This window comes from Sparus aurata, chromosome 23 (assembly GCF_900880675.1).
Source record: "Sparus aurata chromosome 23, fSpaAur1.1, whole genome shotgun sequence".
NCBI lineage: Eukaryota > Metazoa > Chordata > Actinopteri > Spariformes > Sparidae > Sparus > Sparus aurata.
The window spans coordinates 29,765,915-29,791,997 of record NC_044209.1 but is presented as its reverse complement, the minus strand read 5'-3'; the positions used below and the strand labels follow the sequence as shown (position 1 = coordinate 29,791,997).

Here is a 26,083-nt window from a genome sequence, read left to right as displayed (position 1 = left end):
CGGAGGACAGCTTTATCTTTATTCAAACATAGGTATACAACCAAATAAAAAAAAAAAAATGGTTTAAGTAGCTCTGAAACCCACACATATAGATATTTAATGATAGTTGAAGTCAGTGTGTGTGTTAAGAAGAGACACTGTGCAATATACTCTTTGTTTACTTGGCTGTCATTCATGTGAAATTGATTGACAATGTTTTGTAATTCCTGTGAAATGGATTCAGTGCAGTCAATAAATTCTGAATTTCTTCAGTGACACAGATATCGTGATGTATCGTGGATGAAATTCCTTGCAATATATCGATTATCGCAGAATCGCTGTATCGTGATATTATCGTTATCGTGGGCAAAACATTGTGATAGTATCGTATCGCGAGGTACCTGGTGATACCCAGCCCTACTCAGCAGGAAGCTGCAGCATGTAAGAGGTCAGAGGTCACACAGCCGGAGTGTCGGTGTGAATGAACACAGCACAGAAATAATGTCAGACTTGATTTTTATTGAAGAAACTCCCACAGACTCAGTTCACGCTCTACAGCCTCTGATTGGTCGGAGGGGTCTCTGGTTTCCTGTCGTCTAGGAGCTGATCACTTTTCCGTTCTCGTCCACTTCCTGCACGATGGTCACCACCCGCCTGGTGGTGGTGGTGGTGGTTTGGGTGGTGGTGCTGTAGGAACACAGGACACAGAAGTTAACTGAACGTCTTTGTGTCTCTGTTCTGCCTGATGAGACTCAAACTGCTGCTGTTATTATTCTACAGATAAACCAGACGAGTCGCGTTCAGAAACATGAAGCAGCGTTTGACTCCTTCCACACACTCACATGTATATTTGATGAACGACGTGATATTCTCACTATATGTGAATGTGTGCTTGTTCTGTGACCTGGTTAACATTATACCTGCTAAACATCAGCACGCTGTCACTGTGATGTGTTAGCATGCTGCTGTTAGCATGTAGCTCACAGTACAGCTGCACAGAGCTGCTAGCGTGGCTGCAGACGTGATAATGGCGTCAGAACGATGGAGCGGTGTGATCGCTGACGGTTTGCGAGTGTTTGTCCACTTTACACAACATGTAGGAACGAGTGTTGAACTGTTGGGTCCACTCACGTGTCCAGGTTTCCGTCCAGCAGCCGTCTGTACTCGGCGATCTCCAGCTCCAGTCTGGTCTTGATGTCCAGCAGTTCTGAGTACAGGCCCCTCTGGTTCTCCAGGTTGGCCCTCAGCTGGGCCAGCTGCTCCTCCAGAGACACCACCTGCCTCTGGTAACCTGCCAGCATGGCGCTGTAGCGGCTCTTGGTCTCAGCCAGAGTTCCCTCCAGAGCTCCTCTCTGCTCAGGAGGAAGATGGAGGACGGTCAGGTCAGCGGCGTTCAACAGTGACGCTCACTGTGACTTCACATAAACACTTTACTGACAACTCAAATGCTTCATGTTCACGTTCATATGGAGGCTCAGTTCTGCCAGAATAGACAAAAGTGAAGATCTGAGATCCTTCATCAAAGTTCTGACCCAGTAACAAAGTTCTGACCCAGTAACAAAGTCCTGACCCAGTAACAAAGTCCTGACCCAGTAACAAAGTCCTGCAGTTTAAATGTTCATCAGTTTGTTCTGGTCTCCTGACAGCAGACGGCGTCAGTGAGTCAGCTGAGAACAACAGGAAGCAGCTGGTTTAAAGCTGAAAGACTCTGATCTTCAATAACTTATCATCAATACCTGATCATCAATACCTGATCATCAATACCTGACAGACGTCAAATTAACCAACAACTAACAATTTTTCTGTCAGGAAACTAAAATGATGATAATTTTAGTCAAAGTGTAAATCAATGAAAGCTTCAGTCACGTCATCAATAAACAGATTTGTAGAGTTTGATGTTGATCTCTAACAACACCGTGACTTCATGTGGACTCTGAAGAACGGAGCAGAAGCTGGTTCTGAGCCCGTTTTCAGCTCCAGTCAGAACATGTGTTGGACCGGTGCTGGTCACCTCGCTGACTGCAGCCTGCAGCTGGATCTCCAGGCTCTGGTAGGTGCGTCTGATCTCTGAGATGGAGGACCGGGACGTCTCCAGGGTCTCAGTTCTCACCGCCACCTCTTTGTTCAGCTCGGCCGACTGTGGAGCACAAATCAATACTGTCATTGATCACATATCAGGACATTCACCTTCAGTCTCAGAGGACAAAACGACAAACGAAACAGAAGTGACAGGAGACAAAGTGGTGTCAGTGTGTAGTGGAGCTGGTTCTGGTTCTGGTTCTGGACCGCCAGGCCAGCAGTCACCACGTTAGAGCACTAAGCAGGACTTTGTGGTCTCACCTTGGCCTGGAACCAGGACTCCAGTTCTTTGCGGTTCTTGTTGCTGACCGTCTCGTAGTGTTCTCTGATTCCGGCCATGACGACGGACAGGTCCTGCTGAGGAGCGGCGTCCACCTCCACGTTCACCTGGCCTCCCATCTGGGCCCTGAGAGCCAGCAGGTCCTGCAGGGAGAGCCCGGTTACACCTGTGTCTTTCTGTGTTTTCATTTGTGTTGCTCTCTGCGTGGTGTTGCTCTCACCTCCTCGTGGTTCTTCTTGAGGTGGAACAGCTCCTCCTTCAGACTCTCCACCTGCATCTCCAGGTCGGATCTCGCCAGAGTCAGCTCGTCCAGAACCCTCCTCAGCCCGGCGATGTCGGCCTCCACCGACTGACGCATGGTCAGCTCGTTCTCGAACCTGAAAAACACCACCATGAGTTCAGGAAGCTCACCTGAGCGAAGAGACTAGAACAAAGTGCTCGCAGAAAGACCCATGTAATCAGATTACTGTAGCCTCACACTCACTTGACTCTGAAGTCGTCGCTGGCCAGCTTGGCGTTGTCGATGGAGAGGATGATGGCGGCGTTTCCACGAGTAGCTACTCTGATCTGAGCAGGAAGGAAGAGAAACACTGTGAGAGCGAGTCGGCTGGAAGGTTCAGTTTAAACATGTTCAACAGCCTGTGGAGCGCCGCTGCCACCAGGTGGAGCTCTGTGACCACCAGGTGGAGCTCTGTGACCACCAGGTGGAGCTCTGTGACCACCAGGTGGAGCTCTGTGACCACCAGGTGGAGCTCTGCTGCCACCAGGTGGAGCTCTGTGACAACCAGGTGGAGCTCTGTGACCACCAGGTGGAGCTCTGCTGCCACCAGGTGGAGCTCTGTGACCACCAGGTGGAGCTCTGTGACCACCAGGTGGAGCTCTGCTGCCACCAGGTGGAGCTCTGTGACCACCAGGTGGAGCTCTGTGACCACCATGTGGAGCTCCGCTGCCACCAGGTGGAGCGCCGCTGCCACCAGGTGGAGCGCCGCTGCCACCAGGTGGAGCGCCGCTGCCACCAGGTGGAGCGCCGCTGCCACCAGGTGGGTAGGGTTTGGTGTAGGGTGGTCACCAGGTGTCTCTACTCTACACTCAGGTGTTGTTACCTGTCCTCATCACACTCAGGTGTTGTTACCTGTCCTCATCACACTCAGGTGTTGGTACCTGTCCTCATCACACTCCGGTGTTGGTACCTGTCCTCATCACACTCAGGTGTTGTTACCTGTCCTCATCACTCTCAGGTGTTGTTACCTGTCCTCATCACACTCAGGTGTTGTTACCTGTCCTCATCACACTCAGGTGTTGTTACCTGTCCTCATCACACTCAGGTGTTGTTACCTGTCCTCATCACACTCAGGTGTTGTTACCTGTCCTCATCACACTCAGGTGTTGTTACCTGTCCTCATCACACTCAGGTGTTGGTACCTGTCCTCATCACACTCAGGTGTTGGTACCTGTCCTCATCACACTCAGGTGTTGTTACCTGTCCTCATCACTCTCAGGTGTTCTTACCTGTCCTCATCACACTCAGGTGTTGTTGCCTGTCCTCAGGTGTCTCTACTCTACACTCAGGTGTTTAACCTTCTGTTGTACAGGTGAACTGAACATTGAACTGTGTGATGCTGACGCCGCCTGCAGAGCTCTGCTGCCTGACAGACTGAACTCTGGGTAAAGTCAGGTGACATGGTCTCACCTGGTCCTGCATGTCGATGATACGGACGCTGAAGCCACAGAAGTCGTGAGCCTGAGGTGCGGTCTTGGCTTCCAGGAACTGTCTGATCTTCAGCTCCAGGTCTCCGTTGGCCTTCTCCAGGCTGCGCACCTTCTCCAGGTAGGAGGCCAGGCGGTCGTTCAGGTTCTGCATGGTGGCCTTCTCGCTGGCAGAGACGTCGATGGCGTCAGACAGGTTGAAGCCGCCACCGGCTCCGGCTCCGGCGGCGGAGGAGGTGAAGGAGGCCTTGGAGACTCGGACTCCGGACCCTCCGGCTCCTCCGTACACGCTGCCGGCTCCAAAGCTGCCGACCCGGCGGGAGGAGGAGGACGCGGAGGAGCCCATCATGACGGAGCTCCTCATGGGGGAGGAGGTGTAGCTGCTGCTGGTGGAGAAGGAAGTCATGGCTGAGGGTCGGCTGGTCGTCGGCTCTGAGCGGAGAGTGAAGAGCTGCTGGGACGTCGCCTCCTTTTATGCCTCAGAAAGAGGCCGGGGGAGAGAGAGGGGGCTGGTCAGTCAGGTCCAATACCAAACATGCCGGGGCAGTCGCAGCGTGGCCCGGGGCCCGCAGAGCAAACCGGTCTGAGCCAAAGAGGCGAGGTCCAGCAGGTCGGGTGGGTTTTCAGAGGAGCTCTCACTATCTGTCTGTCCATCAGGGGAGGCTCCGGGGCCTCGGGGGGATTTCTGTGAGGGGCCCAACGACTGTACAGCTGGCTTCACCTGATGATCCGGTCCCGTCAGTCCATAGGATGTCCTGAGGACCAAACATCCAGGCAAAAGTTCAACCACCCAAAAAGTCTCAAATTTCTACAAGTTAAGTGTTTCGTTCTTCACTCACTGAGATTAATAATCCTCAAATAAAATGAACCGTGTTGTAGAACTCGACTCTGATCAACACCAGTACTGTGATCCGGATCCAACGTCCTGCTTCACATTCACTCCAACACAATGAACACAGGAGAAGTATCAAAATCTGTCCAGTCCTCCGTCAGCCACAGAGATCTACATCCTACTAGCTTTACATGTTAGCTACCTGTGTTTATACTGTATGCCTCATCAGCTACATGCTACCTGCAGAGCTACAGCGTGCTGTAGTCTGCATCTGTACACAAAACCCAGAAATCTGTTAGCATGTTACCATCATTAATGTCCCTCAGTTTAATCCTGAAGCTCTTCATGTGTTAAAAACAGTTAGCGGTTGCTAACGAGTGTCTGAATGAGACTACAGAGGTTGTCGGGGACATTAAACGTCCTCACAGCGAACACGGAGACTCATCTACTCACTAGTCCGTCTTTACAGGCCACTTTAGTTACACACTGTTCTAACTCTGACTTTACAACTTGTACATTGATCAGTTTATAGAAAACCTGGATAGTAATTGTGCAGTAAGACTCTTAGTGGTGGTGACGTTTCAGTCATGTGACCGTGATGTCGTCTGTTTGTAGCCTAGCATTAGCTTCTTACTGCTACACAGTTAATTTAGCTTTAGACATCACAGAGTGGAGTTCATCTGTGCAGATTATCTGGATCAACAGAACCTGGACGGGTCAGAACCTTGTGACACACAGCAGCTGACACTGAGCAGGACGAGCAGGAAATTAATCCGTGATGTTAAAAACTACGATCGACTCAGTTTGAAAAGAGAAAACTTAAATGACTTTTTGTCTAAACTAAAAGATTCAATCTAAAAACACAGAATAAATGGCACGCAGGTGGTCGAGTGGTTAGAGCGCATGCCATAAACGCAGCCGACCCCGGTTCGATTACGGCTGGAGGTCCTTTGCTGCATGTCACCTCCCCCTCTCTCTCTCTGTCTACTGCTTAAAAAAGGTGTCTATGCCATAAAAAATTATTAGAAACACAGAATAAATCAGAAATAGCTTCCAAAATGAATAAATAATAATAATAACAAAGTAGTTAAATTCAAACAGTGTTCTAACATTAATAGAAGCTTTTGTAGACAGTACTTTGACATGTTTCACCCTCACCAGGAGGCAGAAAGCTGAACATTCTTCTTTAATTACTGCGCTCACCTCCACCTCCCCCACCTCCCTACTCCTGTTTCTCCTGAATCACTTCTGCCCCGCCCTCACCTGTCAGTCCACCTGTCAGTCCAACTTTCTCTTGTCAGAGGAGAGACTCATGTTAACCATTATATGTTACAGCAACTGCAACTGCAGTCGACACCAGCGAGGACATGAAGAGGTGGAGAAAATCACCAGACTCCATTAACAAATGTAATGATTTTAAGAGTTGTTGAGTTAAAACAATCTTTCTAACGTAGTGAAACTGTGTGTGTGACAGATTGTAACTCATTGTGTCCTTGTTGTAAATTCAGCATTAAATCTTTCAGCTGAAGTTGTTTGTCTCCTTGTAAAAAGTGTCAGTTTGTGGCAGCATGTCTGTACCAGCCTGTCTGCTTCTGTGTCTAAAGTGCTAAAGTCTTACCTGCCAACATTGATCAGCTGTTTGAACACACTGTTTACACTGATTTCACCATTTACACTCCATTTATGAAAGAAGAAACATGTTATTGATCTAAACATGTCACATGTTACAAAGACACTAAACAGTAACAATATAGGCTACTTCTTTGTCCCCGTGGAGAAAGTCCCCAGACTCCCTTAACAAATGTGTCAGTTTAGTGAGTTGTTGAGTTGGAGACACTTTATAAACTCTGTGAAACTCTGTCTCTGACTCATTCTGCATTATTTGGACCTTCTTGTTCATTCAGCAAATGTTCTACATGAACTTCTTTCTGTCTTTGAGTAGAAACATGGAGTCTGTCTCAGACGTTTCATGTTGAAACTGTTTCTCTGTCAGAACTGATCTGACGGAGGTTTAATCCAGCTGCAGCGTCTCTTCACTCCAGTTTCAGCTCCTCTTTATATTCAGATATTCAAAGCATCAGATACGTTTGTCCGTCTGTCCACAGTGATGCTGTGATCCCTGACTGGGTCGTGGATCCCACTGCAGGTGACTGGAGGTTCATAACCTGATGGACAGGTCATAGGCGGAAATCCCGGGGGGGACAGGCGGGACATGTCCCCCCCCTCCAGTAAAGCTGTCCCCCCCTAGAATTTTTAGTAGTGTAACTTTGTGTAACTTTGAGACACAATTAATAATTTTTGAAAGCACAATGTAAGCGGCGCAATAATGTGCTATTTACATCTTTAAAGATTTAGTACCCCCCCCCCCCCTCCCATTCCTAGAAATGGTTGAGTCGTTGCTAGCTGGTTACTAGCTCCGCCCACACTCTTTCCAACAGGCGGAGCTAGCAGCTGCAGCAGCGTGTGGGCGGAGCTAGCAGCTGCAGCAGCGTGTGGGCGGAGCCTGCTACTCACACCGTGCTTCGACATAGTTACATAAGTTACAACAACACACATCCCATTTACTATAAGCGCCAGGTCCAGGCTGTCTGCAACATTTATCCTGCATTGTTCAAAGGCCTACTCGATTACGCGAGCTGTTAAGCTAAGTTAAAAGCTACAGATAGTGACAGTCACAGACAGAGAGGAGAGGAGAGGAGCAGGAATACTTGTCATTCTAAAAGACTGTCTGGATATAAATGTCAGAATCAGATATTACTGACATTTTAGATTTATTTCCAGGAAGGTTTTATCCAGAGTTAATTGTCTTGCCACCTTCCACCTAATACCATTGTTTTGTATTGCTGGGTGAATAAGCAAGAACTTGTATACAGGTAGGGTAAGGACTAATACAGTATAATGAGAAAATAGCATAATCTGATATCTCTCATCTGGAAAAAGGCAGTTATCTGATTATGAGATATCTGATAAACAAACTTAGATGTTTGCCTGATAATTAGTTTATTCATGCATGTGTACATGTTAATTTGATTGTAATCATTTTGTTCTAAGTCTAGACATGTGCAGGTGGACTCAGCCAGCTCAGAAAGGTCTTCTGCCTGCCTGTTGGAGAGATGGAGAGAGTAAAGCCTCAGATTGCTGTAAAAGATGCTGTATAAAAGACAGGCTACAACTTTTATTCCTTGTCCCCCCCTGGAATTATTCTCTAAATGTTTACTGTTTATCGTCCCCCCTAACGATGAAATGGGATTTTTGTAGGTGGAGCAGCAGGTGGTGCAGCAGGTGGAGCAGCAGGTGGTGCAGCAGGTGGAGCAGCAGTTGGTGCAGCAGGTGGTGCAGCAGGTGGTGCAGCAGGTGGAGCAGCAGTTGGTGCAGCAGGTGGTGCAGCAGGTGGTGCAGCAGGTGGTGCAGCAGGTGGAGCAGCAGTTGGTGCAGCAGGTGGTGCAGCAGGTGGTGCAGCAGGTGGTGCAGCAGGTGGTGCAGCAGGTGGAGCAGCAGTTGGTGCAGCAGGTGGTGCAGCAGGTGGTGCAGCAGGTGGAGCAGCAGTTGGTGCAGCAGGTGGTGCAGCAGGTGGTGCAGCAGGTGGTGCAGCAGTTGGTGCAGCAGGTGGTGCAGCAGGTGGTGCAGCAGGTGGAGCAGCAGTTGGTGCAGCAGGTGGTGCAGCAGGTGGAGCAGCAGGTGGAGCAGCAGGTGGAGCAGCAGGTGGTGCAGCAGGTGAGCGCCCTCGTGTGGTCTGAGCCCAGAAGCTTCAGCACAGAGCAGGAACAACAGCTGAGAACTCTTCTGTTAAAGAACAGGGGGGGGCATGTCCTCCCTGTCCCCCCCGGGATTTCAGACTGGACCTCCTGTGGCGGTCAGAAGCAGCCTGCAGCGCCGCCCAGAGGTCCGGTTCTGAAACTGAGGACAGAAAAGAAAGTGTTCACCTCACTGTAGAACCATTCAGCACCGGTTTTTACACTGAACCAGTCAGATTCTGTTCTGCACCACAGACTCCTTAATCAATATCAATAAAAACAATAAACAGAGCACTGAACTCTAATAAAAGGAGGCGTGTCTTATTCAAGTGGACGGGTCAGAGCCGCTGAGTCACAAACACAGTGAGAGTTTAAATGTTGCTCTGTTGTGGTTTCTGTCTGAGCTCAGTGTGCTGGTGCTGTACTGTGAGCAGAACTTCCTGCTGTGAGCGGTTCTGACTCTGACGTCTGGGTGACTCAGGTGTTTGCTCTGCTCCACATCCCGCGTCTCATTTGTTCTGTGGTTTCAGGTTAAACACAGATAAACCACCAAATCTAACCACTTCCTCCACGACACACCAGCTTTGTTTGTGTGTTGTGTGACAGACCTCAGTCATCCAGCAGGTGTGTATCCAGGTGTGTAGTCAGGTGTGTATCCAGGTGTGTATTCAGGTGTGTATTCAGGTGTGTATCCAGGTGTGTATCCAGGTGTGTATCCAGGTGTGTAGTCAGGTGTGTATCCAGGTGTGTATTCAGGTGTGTATTCAGGTGTGTATTCAGGTGTGTATCCAGGTGTGTATCCAGGTGTGTATCCAGGTGTGTATCCAGGTGTGTATCCAGGTGTGTAGTCAGGTGTGTATCCAGGTGTGTATTCAGGTGTGTATTCAGGTGTGTATCCAGGTGTGTATCCAGGTGTGTATCCAGGTGTGTCCTGCAGCGTCTCTGTGCCAACACCAGCTTTGTTTCCTGTCAGCAGGTTTTATGAGCAGCTGCATGTCGAAATTCACTGGAACAACACATGAAACTCACTTTGGTATTTTTACTTAGTTATTCTGTCAATGAACTGTGATTTTGTGGTTCTGTTCATCTCAGGTTCTGTACCAGAGGACTGTGAAGCCCACTGAGGCCTCCTGACTGACTCTGTGCTGTTTCAATGAAACTAGACTCGTACCTCATCAGCACAGTGACCGAGCATGAGATCCAAAATGTTTGGTTCTGTTCTATCAGCCTGTTGTCGCTCCAGAACACGACAGAGATGAAGGTTCACCTGCAGGCTCTTGTTGTCCTGGTGGTGGTTTGAGTTCTGGTCCAGCAGTTTGGACACTGAGTGAGGCTTGATGGAACTAAAGGGGGCTGCTGGGCCTTGGTGGAGGTTTGCACTCTACTGAGGGTCGTTCTAATATTCAACTGAATGGTGGAGAAGGCCTTTGTCTCCTGTTGGTTGAGACACTCGAGTTTAAATAGTTAGTGATACAGAACTACAGTGGCCCAACAGGTCCAAACACAATCGCAAGTCAGAACACACGACAACGGATTCTAGAAACACAACAACGTGAACCGGAGGAGGCGGGGCTTGTTGTTGAACACCTGGAGGTCCAGCTGACCGGAGATCACAGGAGATAAAGCTGATCAATTATTTTATTAACTTCCTGCTTCGTCATGTTTTCAGTCCTGTTTCATGTTTTGTGTTCAGGTCAGCTGTTAAAATGACATGAAGAGAAACTTTCTCACCAGCTTTCCTTCCTTCCTGCGTCTTCTTCCTCTTCTGTGTGAGTTCCTGTCAGTGTGGATCGCCACACATTCCACCTGTGGTTTCTGACCTGCCGCTGTGATTGGCCCCCGCTGGCCACCGTACAGAACACGGGACAACATGCAAGAGAAAGAAGAACTGAATAAGAAAAGACACATTAGAGCAAAGAGACAACAGATGGTTGTGGATGTTTCTATAATCCATAATGTCAAAGATGATGATCAGCCGTCCGTCCGTCCTCCGTGTGGATATTTCCACGCTTCTCCTTTCACAAACCTAATCTGCTCATTTCCTTTATATTAATTTACACACTTTGTTTTCTTGTCATTCCTCCGTGATGAGTCTGCAGCTGGAGACGGTCCAACAACCTGAGGGCTGGAAACTGCTCCAGCGGCAGCTTTGATGCCGTCAGGCTGCGTGTCACTCATTGAAAAGTAATCAAATCAATGTGTCAGTGAAACCTCTCAGAGATCGTCCCTCCGGCGAACCCTGAGGTCCCAAAGCACCGTGTTCATCCGACGAGCAACACGGATCAACAGGATCGAATCTCATTTACTCAGGTGATGATATGTTCAGAAGTAGAACAGGCCGGTCGTCTGTGCAGCTGCAGGAGAGTCATGTTACATCACAATAAGTCATTCTGCTTTGAAGCTAACGTAACGTTAAGACATAATTAAACATCATCATCAGTCATTTTACACATTCATGTGAAATTAGAGCTAAATCTGTATGAACCTGCCGTCGTTTCACTGGTGAGAGAAGTTGGACTGTAGCTGTTGAATCGTTGTTCATATGAAGTTTAAATTAGAAACGATCTCATCTTGTGTGGATCATGTCGACACGGCGACTCTGAAACCCGTCACCGTCCATCAGGAGGTGAAACTCTTCTTGTTCTCATCATCAAACAGACTAACAAAATTTCTGTAAGTAACTCTTCTCATCAGACGACAGATTCAAAATGGTGTTGTGGTCGTTGCAGTTGTGTGCGATCCTGCTGACTCATCACAGAAACATGGAGGTGCAGGATCCTCGTCACCACCAGCTGTGAGAGGAACATGATCCCATCATGGCAGCCATTTTACAAGCTGATAGAAAAAGGAGCTAATTATGTAAAGTTAGCTTATCTTAAATCGTGTGATGCTAACAAACCAAGCTCTTTGAAAGATTCGGTGAGTTCTGATCATCGTCGGCCTCAGGAGACTTGGGTTCCCTGCACCAATATGGCCGCCGCGCTGATGCATCGCTCCAATGAACAGCAGCTGCCAAAGATCGATCTACGAGTAAATATGGTCAACAGAAAGTAGACAGCAGTAAGAAACAACACCATCTGTGTCGGCTTCATTAGCCCGACAGGAAACTGGTTTCAACAGTCTGAGAAGCTAAATGTTAGCAGCTTAAGCTAACTGATGGTTTAGTTTACTATTTGTGTCATCAGTGAGAAATGTGTTGTCACAGTCAGAGACGGGAACACTCTGTGAAGCTAATGTTAGCTCCAGCATTTAGCATTAGCATCAGTCTTTGTTGCTATGTGAGCAGCTGCTTTAACCTTTGGCCACATCGAATGCATCACGTAGAGTCCTGTAACCCCTGCACCGTAAACCAGACCTGTTCACACCGTGTCCTGTTCACACCATGTCCTGTTCACATCGAGTCCTGTTCACACCGTGTCCTGTTCACACCGAGTACAGTTCACACCGAGTCCTGTTCACACCGAGTACAGTTCACACCGTGTCCTGTTCACACCGTGTCCTGTTCACACCGAGTACAGTTCACACCGTGTCCTGTTCACACCGAGTCCTGTTCACACCGAGTACAGTTCACACCGAGTCCTGTTCACACCGAGTACAGTTCACACCGAGTCCCGTTCACACCGTGTCCTGTTCACACCGAGTACAGTTCACACCGTGTCCTGTTCACACCGTGTCCTGTTCACACCGAGTACAGTTCACACCGTGTCCTGTTCACACCAAGTACAGTTCACACCGAGTACAGTTCACACCGAGTCCTGTTCACACCGTGTCCTGTTCACACCGAGTCCTGTTCACACCGAGTACAGTTCACACCGTGTCCTGTTCTCACCAAGTACAGTTCACACCAAGTACAGTTCAAACCGAGTCCTGTTCACACCGAGTACAGTTCACACCGAGTACAGTTCACACCATGTCCTGTTCACACCGAGTACAGTTCACACCGAGTACAGTTCACACCGTGTCCTGTTCACACCGTGTCCCGTTCACACCGAGTACAGTTCACACCGAGTACAGTTCACACCGAGTACAGTTCACACCGTGTCCTGTTCACACCGAGTCCTGTTCACACCGAGTACAGTTCACACCGAGTACAGTTCACACCGAGTCCTGTTCACACCGAGTACAGTTCACACCGAGTCCCGTTCACACCGTGTCCTGTTCACACCGAGTACAGTTCACACCGTGTCCTGTTCACACCGTGTCCTGTTCACACCGTGTCCTGTTCACACCAAGTACAGTTCACACCGAGTACAGTTCACACCGAGTCCTGTTCACACCGTGTCCTGTTCACACCGAGTCCTGTTCACACCGAGTACAGTTCACACCGTGTCCTGTTCTCACCAAGTACAGTTCACACCAAGTACAGTTCAAACCGAGTCCTGTTCACACCGAGTACAGTTCACACCATGTCCTGTTCACACCGAGTACAGTTCACACCGAGTACAGTTCACACCGTGTCCCGTTCACACCGTGTCCCGTTCACACCGAGTACAGTTCACACCGAGTACAGTTCACACCGAGTACAGTTCACACCGTGTCCTGTTCACACCGAGTCCTGTTCACACCGAGTACAGTTCACACCGAGTACAGTTCACACCATGTCCTGTTCACACCGAGTACAGTTCACACCGAGTACAGTTCACACCGTTGTCTGTTTCACACCGTGTCCTGTTCACACCGAGTACAGTTCACACCGTGTCCTGTTCACACCGAGTCCTGTTCACACCATGTCCTGTTCACACCGAGTACAGTTCACACCGAGTACAGTTCACACCGTGTCCTGTTCACACCGAGTACAGTTCACACCGTGTCCTGTTCACACCGTGTCCTGTTCACACCGAGTCCTGTTCACACTGAGTACAGTTCACACCGAGTACAGTTCACACCATGTCCTGTTCACACCGAGTCCTGTTCACACCGAGTACAGTTCACACCGAGTACAGTTCACACCATGTCCTGTTCACACCGAGTACAGTTCACACCGAGTACAGTTCACACCGTGTCCTGTTCACACCGTGTCCCGTTCACACCGAGTACAGTTCACACCGTGTCCTGTTCACACCGAGTACAGTTCACACCGTGTCCTGTTCACACCGAGTCCTGTTCACACCATGTCCTGTTCACACCGAGTACAGTTCACACCGAGTACAGTTCACACCGTGTCCTGTTCACACCAAGTACAGTTCACACCGTGTCCTGTTCACACCGTGTCCTGTTCACACCGAGTCCTGTTCACACTGAGTACAGTTCACACCGTGTCCTGTTCACACCGAGTACAGTTCACACCGTGTCCTGTTCACACCGTGTCCCGTTCACACCGAGTACAGTTCACACCGTGTCCCGTTCACACCGAGTACAGTTCACACCGTGTCCTGTTCACACCGTGTCCCGTTCACACCGAGTACAGTTCACACCGTGTCCTGTTCACATCGTGTCCCGTTCACACCGAGTACAGTTCACACCGTGTCCTGTTCACACCGAGTCCCGTTCACACCGTGTCCTGATCACAGTGTTGGTGAAGCTAGTTTGGAAGCGTAGTTTGTAAAACTACATGTAGTTCAGCCTGGCAGTAGTTTGAACAAACTACATTTCTACCCCTTGAGAAGTAGCTTTAGCAACTACTTATACTCATTATACTCACTTAACTCAGTGTTAAATAAATCAACATATGGTGTACGTGAAACAAAATATAATAGCCTACAAAAAATTCACATGCCAGCAGAAATATGGCTCTCAACTGGAGAGGAAAAAGTCGAAGAAAGTCAAAATTATTGTTGTTTTCTCCTTGCAGGGCTCACATGTGAACACGCAGGTCGTGTCTGTAGATGCATCTATATCCAACATGTACGTGCTCAAATATGGCCGTGTTTGGGCTGGTGTGTTCAGGGTGCATTGTGGGTAACAGGAGGGTCGTCCATGACCCGCCCACTCTGTGAAGCATCTGACTGCTGCCAGGGCCAGCCAATCAGAGGCAGCGTTGGCTTAGCATGTCACGACATGTTTAATGCCCTTTTTCAAAGAAATATAAAATAAAATGTATAATAAATAGGTCTTTTTTAGATAAAAAATATTTCATGTCATTGGTCAAAATTGTAGTTCGTAAACTGAGTTGTTAAACTACAAAAAATGACCCAAAAAGTATTTTATTCAAGTGTACAACAAGTATACTTATTTTATACTTAAACTGAGGCAGTATACTTGAAGTGTACTTTTTATACACCATATCTTATATACTTAAGAAAAGTATAGTGAAGTATAGTGATGTGTCGGTCGCGAACGAAACGGCTCTTAGAGCCGGTTCTCTGAAGTGAACGATCGGCTTTGGTTTGGGGTTTTTTTCCACTATTTTTTTCTGTTCAAGCTGCACGTGATAGGTCAACTTTACGATGTGTGGTGCAGTCTGTGTGTCCACACTGAGCAGAAGGGGCGGGGCTTATAGGCACAGCACACACACACACACACACACACACACACACACAGAGAACACACTGGAAAGGTGAGAAAATGAGTGACGGCAGGAAACGCCGGAAGTGTGGGTGTGGAGTATTGAAGGTTAAAATCTCATATGCAGCAGGCTCTACAGATAACCTGCACAGGCACATTAGAACTGTACATCCATCAGGGCAGTTGGAAGAAAAAAGACAAGCAAGTGAACCTGCTGCTGATGAAGGTGTCAGTTTGTCTGCTGCAACTGTTGCTGCTGCTGCAGCGTCCACAGTGTCTCCAACACCACCACAACCACCTCCATCTACAACAGAGAGCTCTATGACAAAGTTTGTGCAAAAGGCTGTGTACCTTATTTATCTATAATTGATTTTTTGTAGCACTCTGTTCCATGTTGAGTATAATAAGCCATAAAAATAATAAACATTTGATATATTGTATGTTTTGTACATTAGTAATTCATTTTACACACCATGTTTCATTATTTTTGGTAATAAATTAATTTAAGCAACAAAAAAATCTGAGGAGCCAGTTGGGAGCCGAAAGAGCCGGCTCTCTTAAAAGAGCCGGAATTCCCATCACTAGTGAAGTATACTTGGCTTATACTTAAAAGTATAAAGAATAGTCTAAGACTAAGTACATTAATACTTAGACTTACACTTATACTTTAATACTAAAGTTTATACTTGTACTTTAGTATACTGTACCGCCCCTTGTAGACTGTGGCGCAAAGACTCTTGGGTATTCTGTTGTTGGTGTAATTATGGTTCGTGAATGTGGTTGTGAATAAGATGATGTGTAAGACGGTTGCGGGTTAATTTACATCCTTGTTCTGTGGTTAAATTGTGTTGAGTTAACAAAGATGATAAAAATGTTGGCACCATGAGTGAAGGAATGTTTTCTGGGAGAGACTTCCCGTCTGTTAAACTGTTGGTATGTGTGGTGATAAATGGCAAATTTCTGGCTAAAACTTGTTAAATTACAAGTACTAATACTTAGTATATCTTGATCTAAATGCAGATTAAGGTGAAGTCATTGACTTGTGCTTACATTTAAGTTAACAGAATAAAAATGTTTTTCACTACACACATTTGCTTTGAGGTATTACGCCTGTTATAAACTTACATGTTAATAAACTAAAATGTTCCTGTTCACACTGTGTCCTGTTGTGTCCTGTTCACACTGTGTCCTGTTGTGTCCTGTTCACACTGTGTCCTGTTGTGTCCTGTTCACACTGTGTCCTGTTGTGTCCTGTTCACACTGTGTCCTGTTGTGTCCTGTTCACACTGTGTCCTGTTGTGTCCTGTTCACACTGTGTCCTGTTCACACTGTGTCCTGTTGTGTCCTGTTCACACTGTGTCCTGTTGTGTCCTGTTCACACTGTGTCCTGTTGTGTCCTGTTCACACTGTGTCCTGTTCACACTGTGTCCTGTTGTGTCCTGTTCACACTGGCCTTGTGTCCTGTTCACACTGTGTCCTGTTCACACTGTGTCCTGTTGTGTCCTGTTCACACTGTGTCCTGTTCACACTGTGTCCTGTTGTGTCCTGTTGTGTCCTGTTCACACTGTGTCCTGTTCACACTGTGTCCTGTTGTGTCCTGTTCACACTGTGTCCTGTTGTGTCCTGTTCACACTGTGTCCCGTTCACACTGTGTCCTGTTGTGTCCTGTTGTGTCCTGTTCACACTGTGTCCTGTTCACACTGTGCACACTAAACAATTTGGAAGTTTGAAGCTACACTGCTTCATTTCTTTCCACAGTGAGTTTGCAGGCGTCCAGTTCTCTGTTTCCATAGAACCGATGCATGCGAGCAAGTCTACTTCAACCTGTGCTGAACTTTTCACTCCTCTGATATTTATCGAAACTTAATTTCCTGTTGAACTGGATAAATCAACACTGCGGCAGGTGAGCTGAGCCGAAGCGACTCAGGTACGTCTGCAGAAAGTCGGGCCGGGCCTGCACAGGTGGATTACTGGGACTGATGCTCAGGTGAGTGATGACTTGGCTCTCAGCAACACTGCTGTCATTGAGTCGAGACTCAGAGAAAGTGGATCTGAGCATCAGGGTGTAGAAACTGGTTAGTTCACATTAAAGTTCTAAGATTTAGTGACAGTTGCAAACCGAGCGTCGCCAGCAGTTTTATTATTACTCCTCGTTAACCTCGCTGCAGTATGTGAACCGTGGATTGTTGCATCAGGGTGGTGAAGCTCGCTGATGACAGATGAAACGCGCTGAACAGGGTGTGTGGTTCTTCACAAAGGCTGGAATGAGGAGAGGTGGGTCACAAAGAGGAGAGGAACGAACAGATGGACCGGGTCCAAATACTTACCCTGATCAAACACAGATCTGTGATACGGAGAAAAGATTCAATGAGCTGAGTGTGAAAGTGTGCAGAGGTCAGATGAGGACCGACTCAGAGCCGACCCGACACCGACCTTCAGAAGTACTCTTATGAAACCAGAACCATCAGAGCAGAGCAGCCGGTTCTGTTTGAGCTCGCGGGTCAACACACCTGTTTTATTCTAATCACACATTTATGAACTTTACTGTCAGCAGAGAGCTGCTTCAGATGCTTCTGTCTCTAATTTACACCGGTCAAAAAAATCCAACTTAAACCCGTGAAGACCGGTTCTTTTGTGCATTTATACCCGGGTCGACTGATTCTGCAGTAGAACCAGGATGACGTGTTTCTGTAGCTAACTGAAGTTAGCATCACTCTGGTTCCTCTGTGGGATTATTGAACTGGATTTGGGATCATTACAGAAACAATGTCTGCAGTTGGTGACTGTTATTGTGAAGATCGTGTTTGTGACTGCGTTTAAAGTCGTCCAACAGAAATGATTCAATATTTAAAACTCAGGATTCTTGGCTGGATGTTCAGTGTTTAAATGGATCTGAAGTCTTCTGTCCTCTCGTCTTCCTCTCTGACGGACTGGACCCAAACTTTCACATATTTTAGTAGCATGAAAAGAAAAACCATTGTGGTCCATGTCGAGGGAAACCCACAGCTTGGGTGTCGAGTTATGGACCCGGCGTGCAGAATCAGAAACAGTTACTCAGTTTTCACCAACAAGTCGAGACACATGAAGACGCGTCAATGCAGAAACACCAACATCAGCAGTTTGATTTAAAGGTCTCGTCCTTCTCAGATCTCAGAACAGAATCCCAGTTAAACCACCTGAGACTCAACTGGGATCAAGAGATTAACATTAAGACACAAGTGGAAATCTGACCTGTTGGCTGAGGAGGATCCACACTCTCCCTGTGGTCTCCGGGCCTGAGCTGGTGGCGCTGGTGTCGACAGTTTGGGCTTCAGGCGTTTTTGGCTCCTGTTTCGTAGATAATATGATTCTGGAGACTCTGAAAGGTTTAACAGCAGCCGGACGTGTTGGAACAAGATTTTAAAGGTTAAACATGGAGCTGTGGTGATGTGAGAGTCTCTGTGGGAAGGTTAACTTTCCTTTTTTTTTTAATTGGGGAGAAGCCTTTAGGACAACAAATCACAGTGTGATAATGTTTCTTACACCCACAAAGTTCAGGCGTCAGCTCAGTTACGGCTCCTTCACGTCTGTCTGAAACAACAGAACTGCCTGAAAACACGTCTGACTGTGACACGCTTCACTCTGAACACCGCGTTCAGTCTGCGTTCACCTGAAAGATGTTCAGTTGTGCATGAAGCCAAAAGAACTTCTCTTCTATAAAATACTCTCGTGAGTTGTGAGGCCGCAGAGACTTCTGTGCTGGCTAACTTCCTCTTTAGCTTCCAGCTAACTTTAACGTGGAAGACGTGAATTAATCGTTGCTTGGTAAAAAATCTTTTGTGGCTTTTTGTGTGTGAAACGATTTTTAAATGATTTGACTCGACTGTGAATTTAATTCGATGCATGTTTTTGAGTGATACGAATACATAGAAAATGAATTATTCAACAATTAAATTTTTGTGCAAAATAAAAGATATTTTTAACAGAAATCTGTCCTGCTTAACTTGACAGAATAAAATAAATATTTATTTATTTAACAGAACTCTCCTGCTTAACTCAAAACAGTATAAAATAACAGAAAACAAGAGAAAGTTGTTTTCTTTCTGATATATAGTTCATGTGTAGTATATCAACTGCCTGTGCAGTACAAATTCTGCATGTTACATCTATCTATGGACTGTTTGAACTGACATGTGTAAGGTTGTATGTATGTATGTATGTATATAGTATAGTGTATTTCTCTTATTCATCTATGTATTACTTTTATGTATTATTGATCTATTTTATGTATTCATCTATCAATTGTATGTGTTTATTCCACTAAACAATTTATTTGGTCATAAAATTCTGACATTTATTGGACTTAAAAAACATTCTTTTTTTTCTACATACCATATCTGCCTCTGGTGTTGCCGTGGACAACTAACCAGTGAAGGGTCCACCTGGTTGTCCCTCACGTGTTTAATGTGTCGACCACTAGAAGCTGTTTCACGTCAAACAGTTCACCATGGGCTACAGAAACAATGCACCAGCAGACATTATCTACACTTTTTCCAGCCACATTTTCTTTTTCTCATTCGAGTCTGTATTTTTGCAGCCTTTTCTTTTTTTCTCCGGGGAGTACCGTTACTGCTCGTGGTGGAAGGCGTACCGTCTGCAGTGTCCTGTGAACCTGTGTCGTTGTGAGCCATGCTGGATTGTTTTGCCAGCTGCCTCAGTCTCTTGTCTTCCGGTATCTTCTTGCAAGCGACAGTACCTCGACCAATGAGAAGAGCCGGATTCTGCATTGTTATTCTCGTGTGTGAGTGTGCTGTCGGCTCATTGGTCACAGAGCAGGAGAGGGCTGGCAGTAAGATTACCGTATATTTTCATATAAAACTCCCTGTCATTCATTGATTTCATTGACATTTTAAAGACCATTTCGATTCTTACAGAAATACGGGACAAAGTGCGTCCCTTATAAGCTCAATACGGGACGCGTAACTTTGTTTCTAAATCAGGACGATTCCATGTTTAAAGGGACGGTTGGCAACCTGCCTCCTCCGTGACCTCCACTGACTTCCTGTTGCGGCCCACATCTGATTCCAGACGATGGTTCTGGTCTTCAAGGCCGTCAACAGAACTGTACCGTCTGCCTCCAAACCCTGTTCAGACCACACGGCCCAGAGAGAGCACTGCACTGTTCTACATCAGCGGGCCGGCTGGTACCGCCATCACTGAGAGCAAACAAAGCTGCTCAGAGAAGTCGAGACTCTTCTGTGTTCTGGAGCCTCAGTGGAGGAACGAACTCCTGACCAACATCAGGACAGCAGAGTCTCTCTCTGTCTGCAGCAGGAGACTCCAGACTCTCTGTTCACACTTCACCTCCACCTGCAGAGCAACACTCCCTCCAACACCCCCCATCCCCACCTTCAGTCCAGAGGTCCGCTCTGTCAGGGTGCTGTCTGTACAGCACAGCAGAACCTCCTCAGAACCTCCTCAGAACCTGCTCAGAACCTCCTCAGAACCTCCTTAGAAGCTTGGCCTCCTCATTTAACGTTCTGCACGTCTGCTTCCTGCCTCACTGATCACACAGCTGTTTAATCTTTTAAATACAGTTATTAATGTATTTTAATGTAATGTGTGTGCTTCTGTAAAGCACTTTGCGTTGCCTTAATCCTGACGTTACTAACATCACCCGTCGCTGTGAGCTCGGTACAGCACACAGCTGTCCGTCTCTACAGGCCCACTGTAGTTACAGACACAGTCAGAACTTTTCCTTTCCGTCTCCGGCAGGTCTTCATGTTCTCATCCAACATTTATTCTTGTCTCGAACAACATTAGTTTAACACAGTTTATTTGTGACGATCCTGTGAACTAGACTTTGTTTCATGACAGTTTACAGGCTGTTACTGTCCTGACGCTCGCTGGCGGTTGTCTCACTGTATAATTACCTCCCACATTCCACAGACGTTGACATTTACTGTAACCTTCTCTACCTGATCGACTGAACTTTTGATAGTTTGGTTTCAACATGTCGCACTAATTACAATCAAAGGTCGTCCGAGCCTGCAGGATGCGAGACCTCACGCCTAGCCTCTGATAAATAAACAGCAGTATTGTCAGGCAGGTTTGAAGGTTACATTTTTCCCTGACCATCCCCGACACACCCAGGACCGGCCTCCAGAACACATACCTGGCTCCCTGCCTCACCTGTTGCCGTGGTATTTGCTGAGTGATTGACGCTCTGCAGGAGGTTAAATAGGAGGACAGACCTGAGGCTCGTCACTCTCCTCTCCTCTCTGTGTCGTCTCCAGCCACAGCAGAAGACAGCATCTATCCATCATGTCCTTCTCGACTCGTTCTTCCTCCAGGTCAGTCAGGACCTCCATGGGAGGCTCCAGCGGCTCCCTGATCGGCGTCGGTGGAGGTTCACGGATCTCCATGAAGGCTGGCAGTGTGTACGGAGGAGCAGGTGGTTATGGAAGCCGTATCTCCTCTGCCTCCATGGGTGGTGGCGGCGGTGGCTACGGTGGAGGAGGATACTCAGCCTCCATGAGCTACAGCGTCTCCGGCATGGACAACAGCGTCATCGGCAACGAGAAGTTCACCATGCAGAACCTGAACGACCGTCTGGCCACCTACCTGGCCAAGGTGCGCTCCCTGGAGAAGGCCAACGCCGAGCTGGAGCTGAAGATCAGGCAGTTCGTGGAGAGCAAGGTCGGCCCATCCACCAGGGACTACAGCGCCTACTACGCCACCATCGCTGACATCACCGGCAAGGTAGACCCCCTCCTCATCCTCACAGCTGACTCCATCCTCTGGTTCTGGTTCTGGTTCTGATGATGTTCTGTTTGTTCTCTCCAGATTCAGGCCGCCATCAGGCTGAATGGGTCCATCCACCTGAGCATCGACAACGCCCGCCTGGCCGCAGACGACTTCCGGACCAAGTGAGTCCAAATGATTTACTGCTGCAGTCGTAACTACAGTTACTGTAGTAACTACAGTAACTGTAGTAACTATAGTAACTATAGCAACTATAGTAACTATACCAACTGTAGTAACTATAGTAACTATACTAACTGTATAACTATAGTAACTGTGTAACTACAGTAACTGTAGTTACTACAGTAACTGTAGTAACTATAGTTACTGTAGTAACTATAGTAACTGTGTAACTACAATTACTGTAGTAACTATAGTACTATACTAACTGTATAACTATAGCTACTGTAGTAACTATAGTAACTATACTAACTGTATAACTATAGCTACTGTAGTTACTACAGTTACTGTAGTAACTATAGTAACTATACCAACTGTATAACTATACTAACTGTAGTAACTATAGTAACTATACTAACTGTATAACTATAGCTAACTGTAGTAACTATAGTAACTATACTAACTGTATAACTACAGTTACTGTAGTAACTATAGTAACTATACTACTGTAGTAACTATAGTAACTATACTAACTGTAGTAACTATACTAACTATACCAACTGTATAACTATAGTTACTGTAGACCTGCTCAGTTGAGATCAGACTGTGTGTTGAGGAGGTTTGAATGAAAGTGTTGTTCACATCGGAGCAGAGAGTGAACAGGTGGAGGTGAGGACAGGTGGAGCAGCTGTTAATAGACATAAAGGGCTGTTTCACTGCTTTTAATTGAATACGTTTTACAACATTCAAATAAGCAGCAAAGGTGTATGTGTGTCTGTGTGTGTGTGTGTGTGTGGTGTGTGTGTGTATGTGTGTCTGTGTGTGTGTGTGTGTGTGTGTGTGTGTGTGTGTGGTGTGTGGTAGAAGTAGTGTTGGTATATAATACTCAGAGTATAAGTACAAATGTTGACAGTGTGAGTTACTTTTTATATTAATATATTAATAACAGACTCAGAACAGAGTCTGTGATGTTCACACAGCACTGTCACTCACCTCCTCCTCCTTCTCCTCCTCCTTCTCCTCCTCCTCCTCCTCCTCCTCCTCCTCCTCCTCTCCTCCTCCACCTCCTCCTCCTTATCCTCCTCCACCTCCTCCTCAACCTCCTCCTCCTCCTCCTTATCCTCCTCCGCCTCCTCCTCCTCCTCCTCCTTCTCCTCCTCCAGGTATGAGAACGAGCTGGCCATGCGTCTATCGGTGGAGGCCGACATCGGCGGGCTGAAGAGGGTCCTGGACGAGCTGAACATGGCGAAGGGAGACCTGACGATGCAGATCGAGGGTCTGAAGGAGGAGCTGATCTACCTGAAGAAGAACCACGAGGAGGTGAGAGAGCAGCAGAAATATCAATATTATAAACACATTATAAATATAGAGATTAAATATGTAAACTGAAACTAATCTAATCATTTAAACCTGAATCATTATTTAACAGCAGCGTGATCCTGCACATCAATGATCCGATCAGTTCAGATCACACACACACACACACACACACACACACTCTAACACTCTGAGCCTGAGAACCAGCAGCAGTTTCTGACGGACCTGTCAGTGCGACCCCGCTCATGTGTCGTGTTTCCTGCAGGAGCTGCTGGCGATGCGCGCTCAGATGAGCGGCCAGGTGCACGTGGAGGTGGACGCCGCTCCGGGAGAGGACCTCTCCAGGATCATGGCGGAGATCAGAGAGCACTACGAGGGCATCGCCACCAAGAACCAGAAGGAGCTGCAGGCCTGGTTCACGTCCAAGGTAACGCCGTGACATCACTTCCTGTGGACGTAGAGATTACCTGTAAATTATGTGCATGTGTTGACTGTGTGTTTGTGTGTGTGTGTGTGTGTGTTGTGCAGACGGAGTCTCTGAACAAAGAAGTGGTCACTCAGACTCAGACGCTGCAGACATCCAGGTCAGAGGTCACGGAGGTCAAACGGACGCTGCAGTCTCTGCAGATCGAGCTGCAGTCGCTGCTGGGCATGGTGAGCATCAGACAGGAAGTGACACCACTCACATCTCGCTGTAAAACACTTCATGTTCACGTTCTGCTTCTCTGTGCAGAAATCGTCTCTGGAGGGAAATCTGGCTGAGATACAAAGCCGCTACTCCATGCAGCTGTCAGGGTACCAGATGCAGGTGAGGCAGAAAACACAGCGTGAATCGTGGCGTCGAACCGTTTCACGTTTCTCGTCGGACACTCGATGAAGACTTTGTTCTGCTCGTCCTTCAGGTGACGTCGCTGGAGGAGCAGTTGGTGCAGCTGAGGGCCGACCTGGAGAGACAGGGACAGGAGTACCAGATGCTGCTGGACATCAAGACCAGACTGGAGATGGAGATCGCAGAGTACAGGAGGCTGCTGGACGGAGAGGCGAGCTCCAGGTGAGACAGGGTCACACCTGAGGGGGGCGAGGCTTCAAAGAAAACAGAAAAGAAAGAAGTAGTGTGTGAATAATAACTGTAGTACTCAGTGATCAGGTAAGTAGTGAGTAATCAGTTACAATTGAAGTCAAAATGTAAATATTAGAAGCAGGAAGTTCTCGGCTATCCTTCTAACTCTTCTGTTTTCTGATTGGCCGACAGTGTCACCTCCCTCAACTCCTCGTCTTCTACTTCCACTACGACCAAGCGCGTTGTGACAGTCGTGGAGGAGGTGGTTGATGGGAAGGTGGTGTCCTCCTCCACCTCCTCCTCCGCCTCCGCCATCTCTGGTCGCTCCTACCGCTGAGCTGCAGCAGAGGGCGCCGGCCCATCATCATCATCATCATCATCATTATCATCATCATCGCTCAGTGATGATCTGAATCTGATGTGCAACAAGAAATAAAATGAGAGTCCAAAGAATGTCTGATGTTTGTGTCCTTATGTACAATAACTTTAAATACATGAAGTACAAACGAGTACTGCAGCTGAGTACAAATACACAGGATCAAAGAAACAGAGAAGAGACGTAGAGACGCATCAAAGATAAGTACGGAAGCTGAGAGGGGTCATGTGTGACATCACTTCACCTGAAGATTCAACATTAAATCATTTTATGTTTTAATTCGTCTCATCTGAAGAAAACTGTAAACAAACAGAAATATGATGTAAGAAGTACAAAAACATTCCAACCAATGTAGAGTCAGTGTCAGAACCTGGTCCAGAGTCAGAGTCAGAACCTGGTCCAGAGTCAGAGTCAGAGTCCAATCCAGTACAGAGTCACAGTCCAGTCCAGAGTACAGAGTCCAGAGTCAGAGTCCAATCCAGTACAGAGTCAAAGTCCAGTCCAGAGTCTAGAGTCTAGAGTCTAGAGTCAGAGTCAGAGTCAGAGTCAGAGACCAATCCAGTACAGAGTCACAGTCCAGTCCAGAGTACAGAGTCCAGAGTCAGAGTCCAATCCAGTACAGAGTCAAAGTCCAGTCCAGAGTCTAGAGTCTAGAGTCAGAGTCAGAGTCAGACCCTGGTCCAGACCAGAGTGACAGACAGAGTCCAGTCCAAAATCAGAGTCCAGTCCATTCCAGAGTCAGAGTCCAGTCCAGTCCAGAGTCAGAGTCCAGTCCATTCCAGAGTCAGAGTCCAGTCCAGTCCAGAGTCAGAATCCAGTCCATTCCAGAGTCAGAGTCAAGTCCAGTCCAGAGTCAGAGTCCAGAGTCAGAGTCCAGTCTAGAGACAGAGTCAGAGTCCAGTCCAGAGTCAGAGACCAGTCCAGTACAGAGTCAGAGTCTGGTCTAGAGTCCAGGTCAGAATCCAGTCCTGACTGGGAGTCAGAGTCTGGTCCAGTACAGAGTCAGAAACCAGTCCAGTCCGGAGTCCAGAGTCTGGTCCAGTACAGAGTCAGAGTCAGAGTCAACTCCAGCACAGAGTCAGAAACCAGTCCAGAGTCCAGAGTGGCCCGCACGTTAGTCTAAGTCACATCTATATAGTGAGTAAACTGAGTAGCTCACAGTAGATAAGGTCAGTGACTGTTGACAGGGTTACATTTTTATTATTATTATTATTATTATTATTATTATTATTATTATTATTATTATTATTATTATCATCATCATCATTATTTATTTATTTATTCATTTTTTATTATAAAAACAGAACAAATTGAAGAGCTGAACGATTAATCGGAAATTCTGACAACCTGTCAATCAGCTGGAGTGGTTCTG

The 26,083-nt window shown here is 47.2% G+C and overlaps 2 protein-coding genes and 1 long non-coding RNA gene across 4 annotated transcripts; 1 reads left to right on the top strand and 2 right to left on the bottom strand.

Annotated features, from left to right (window-relative positions):
- Positions 1 to 483: 483 nt before the first annotated feature.
- LOC115576000 (keratin, type I cytoskeletal 13-like) lies at positions 484 to 4,489 on the bottom strand. Its single transcript, XM_030408460.1, has 7 exons — positions 4,029 to 4,489; positions 2,823 to 2,905; positions 2,559 to 2,715; positions 2,320 to 2,481; positions 1,991 to 2,116; positions 1,111 to 1,331; positions 484 to 666 (listed from the first exon to the last, which is right to left on the bottom strand). The coding sequence occupies exons 1-7, from the start codon at positions 4,449 to 4,451 to the stop codon at positions 576 to 578; spliced, it is 1,263 nt and encodes a 420-aa protein (XP_030264320.1). The 5' UTR covers positions 4,452 to 4,489; the 3' UTR covers positions 484 to 575.
- A 4,037-nt stretch (positions 4,490 to 8,526) lies between these two features.
- LOC115576008 (uncharacterized) lies at positions 8,527 to 18,574 on the bottom strand. 2 transcript variants are annotated; one of them, XR_003982757.1, is made up of 3 exons: positions 18,287 to 18,574; positions 10,343 to 10,453; positions 8,527 to 8,774 (listed from the first exon to the last, which is right to left on the bottom strand). It is a non-coding gene; the product is annotated as an uncharacterized LOC115576008 (long non-coding RNA). The 2 variants fall into 2 exon arrangements; XR_003982756.1 differs by lacking the exon at positions 18,287 to 18,574 and adding an exon at positions 11,511 to 13,235.
- Positions 18,575 to 21,310: 2,736 nt separating this feature from the next.
- Positions 21,311 to 24,788, top strand: LOC115575999 (keratin, type I cytoskeletal 13-like). Its single transcript, XM_030408459.1, has 8 exons — positions 21,311 to 21,796; positions 21,881 to 21,963; positions 23,122 to 23,278; positions 23,541 to 23,702; positions 23,804 to 23,929; positions 24,009 to 24,083; positions 24,178 to 24,326; positions 24,528 to 24,788. Exons 1-8 carry the CDS (start codon positions 21,359 to 21,361, stop codon positions 24,670 to 24,672), a joined length of 1,335 nt encoding a protein of 444 aa, XP_030264319.1. The 5' UTR covers positions 21,311 to 21,358; the 3' UTR covers positions 24,673 to 24,788.
- Positions 24,789 to 26,083: the final 1,295 nt, after the last annotated feature.

Excerpts from the sequence above, each read along its gene's own strand:
- LOC115576000 (XM_030408460.1), bottom strand. The coding sequence starts at position 4,451 with ATGACTTCCTTCTCCACCAGCAGCAGCTACACCTCCTCCCCCATGAGG. Across the intron at positions 1,332-1,990 it reads TGCAGGCTGCAGTCAGCGAG|AGAGGAGCTCTGGAGGGAAC; the intron begins GTGACCAGCACC and ends CCTCCTGAGCAG. Across the intron at positions 667-1,110 it reads CTGGACGGAAACCTGGACAC|CACCACCACCCAAACCACCA; the intron begins GTGAGTGGACCC and ends GTGTTCCTACAG.
- LOC115575999 (XM_030408459.1), top strand. The coding sequence starts at position 21,359 with ATGTCCTTCTCGACTCGTTCTTCCTCCAGGTCAGTCAGGACCTCCATG. Across the intron at positions 21,797-21,880 it reads TCGCTGACATCACCGGCAAG|ATTCAGGCCGCCATCAGGCT; the intron begins GTAGACCCCCTC and ends TGTTCTCTCCAG. Across the intron at positions 23,279-23,540 it reads TGAAGAAGAACCACGAGGAG|GAGCTGCTGGCGATGCGCGC; the intron begins GTGAGAGAGCAG and ends TGTTTCCTGCAG.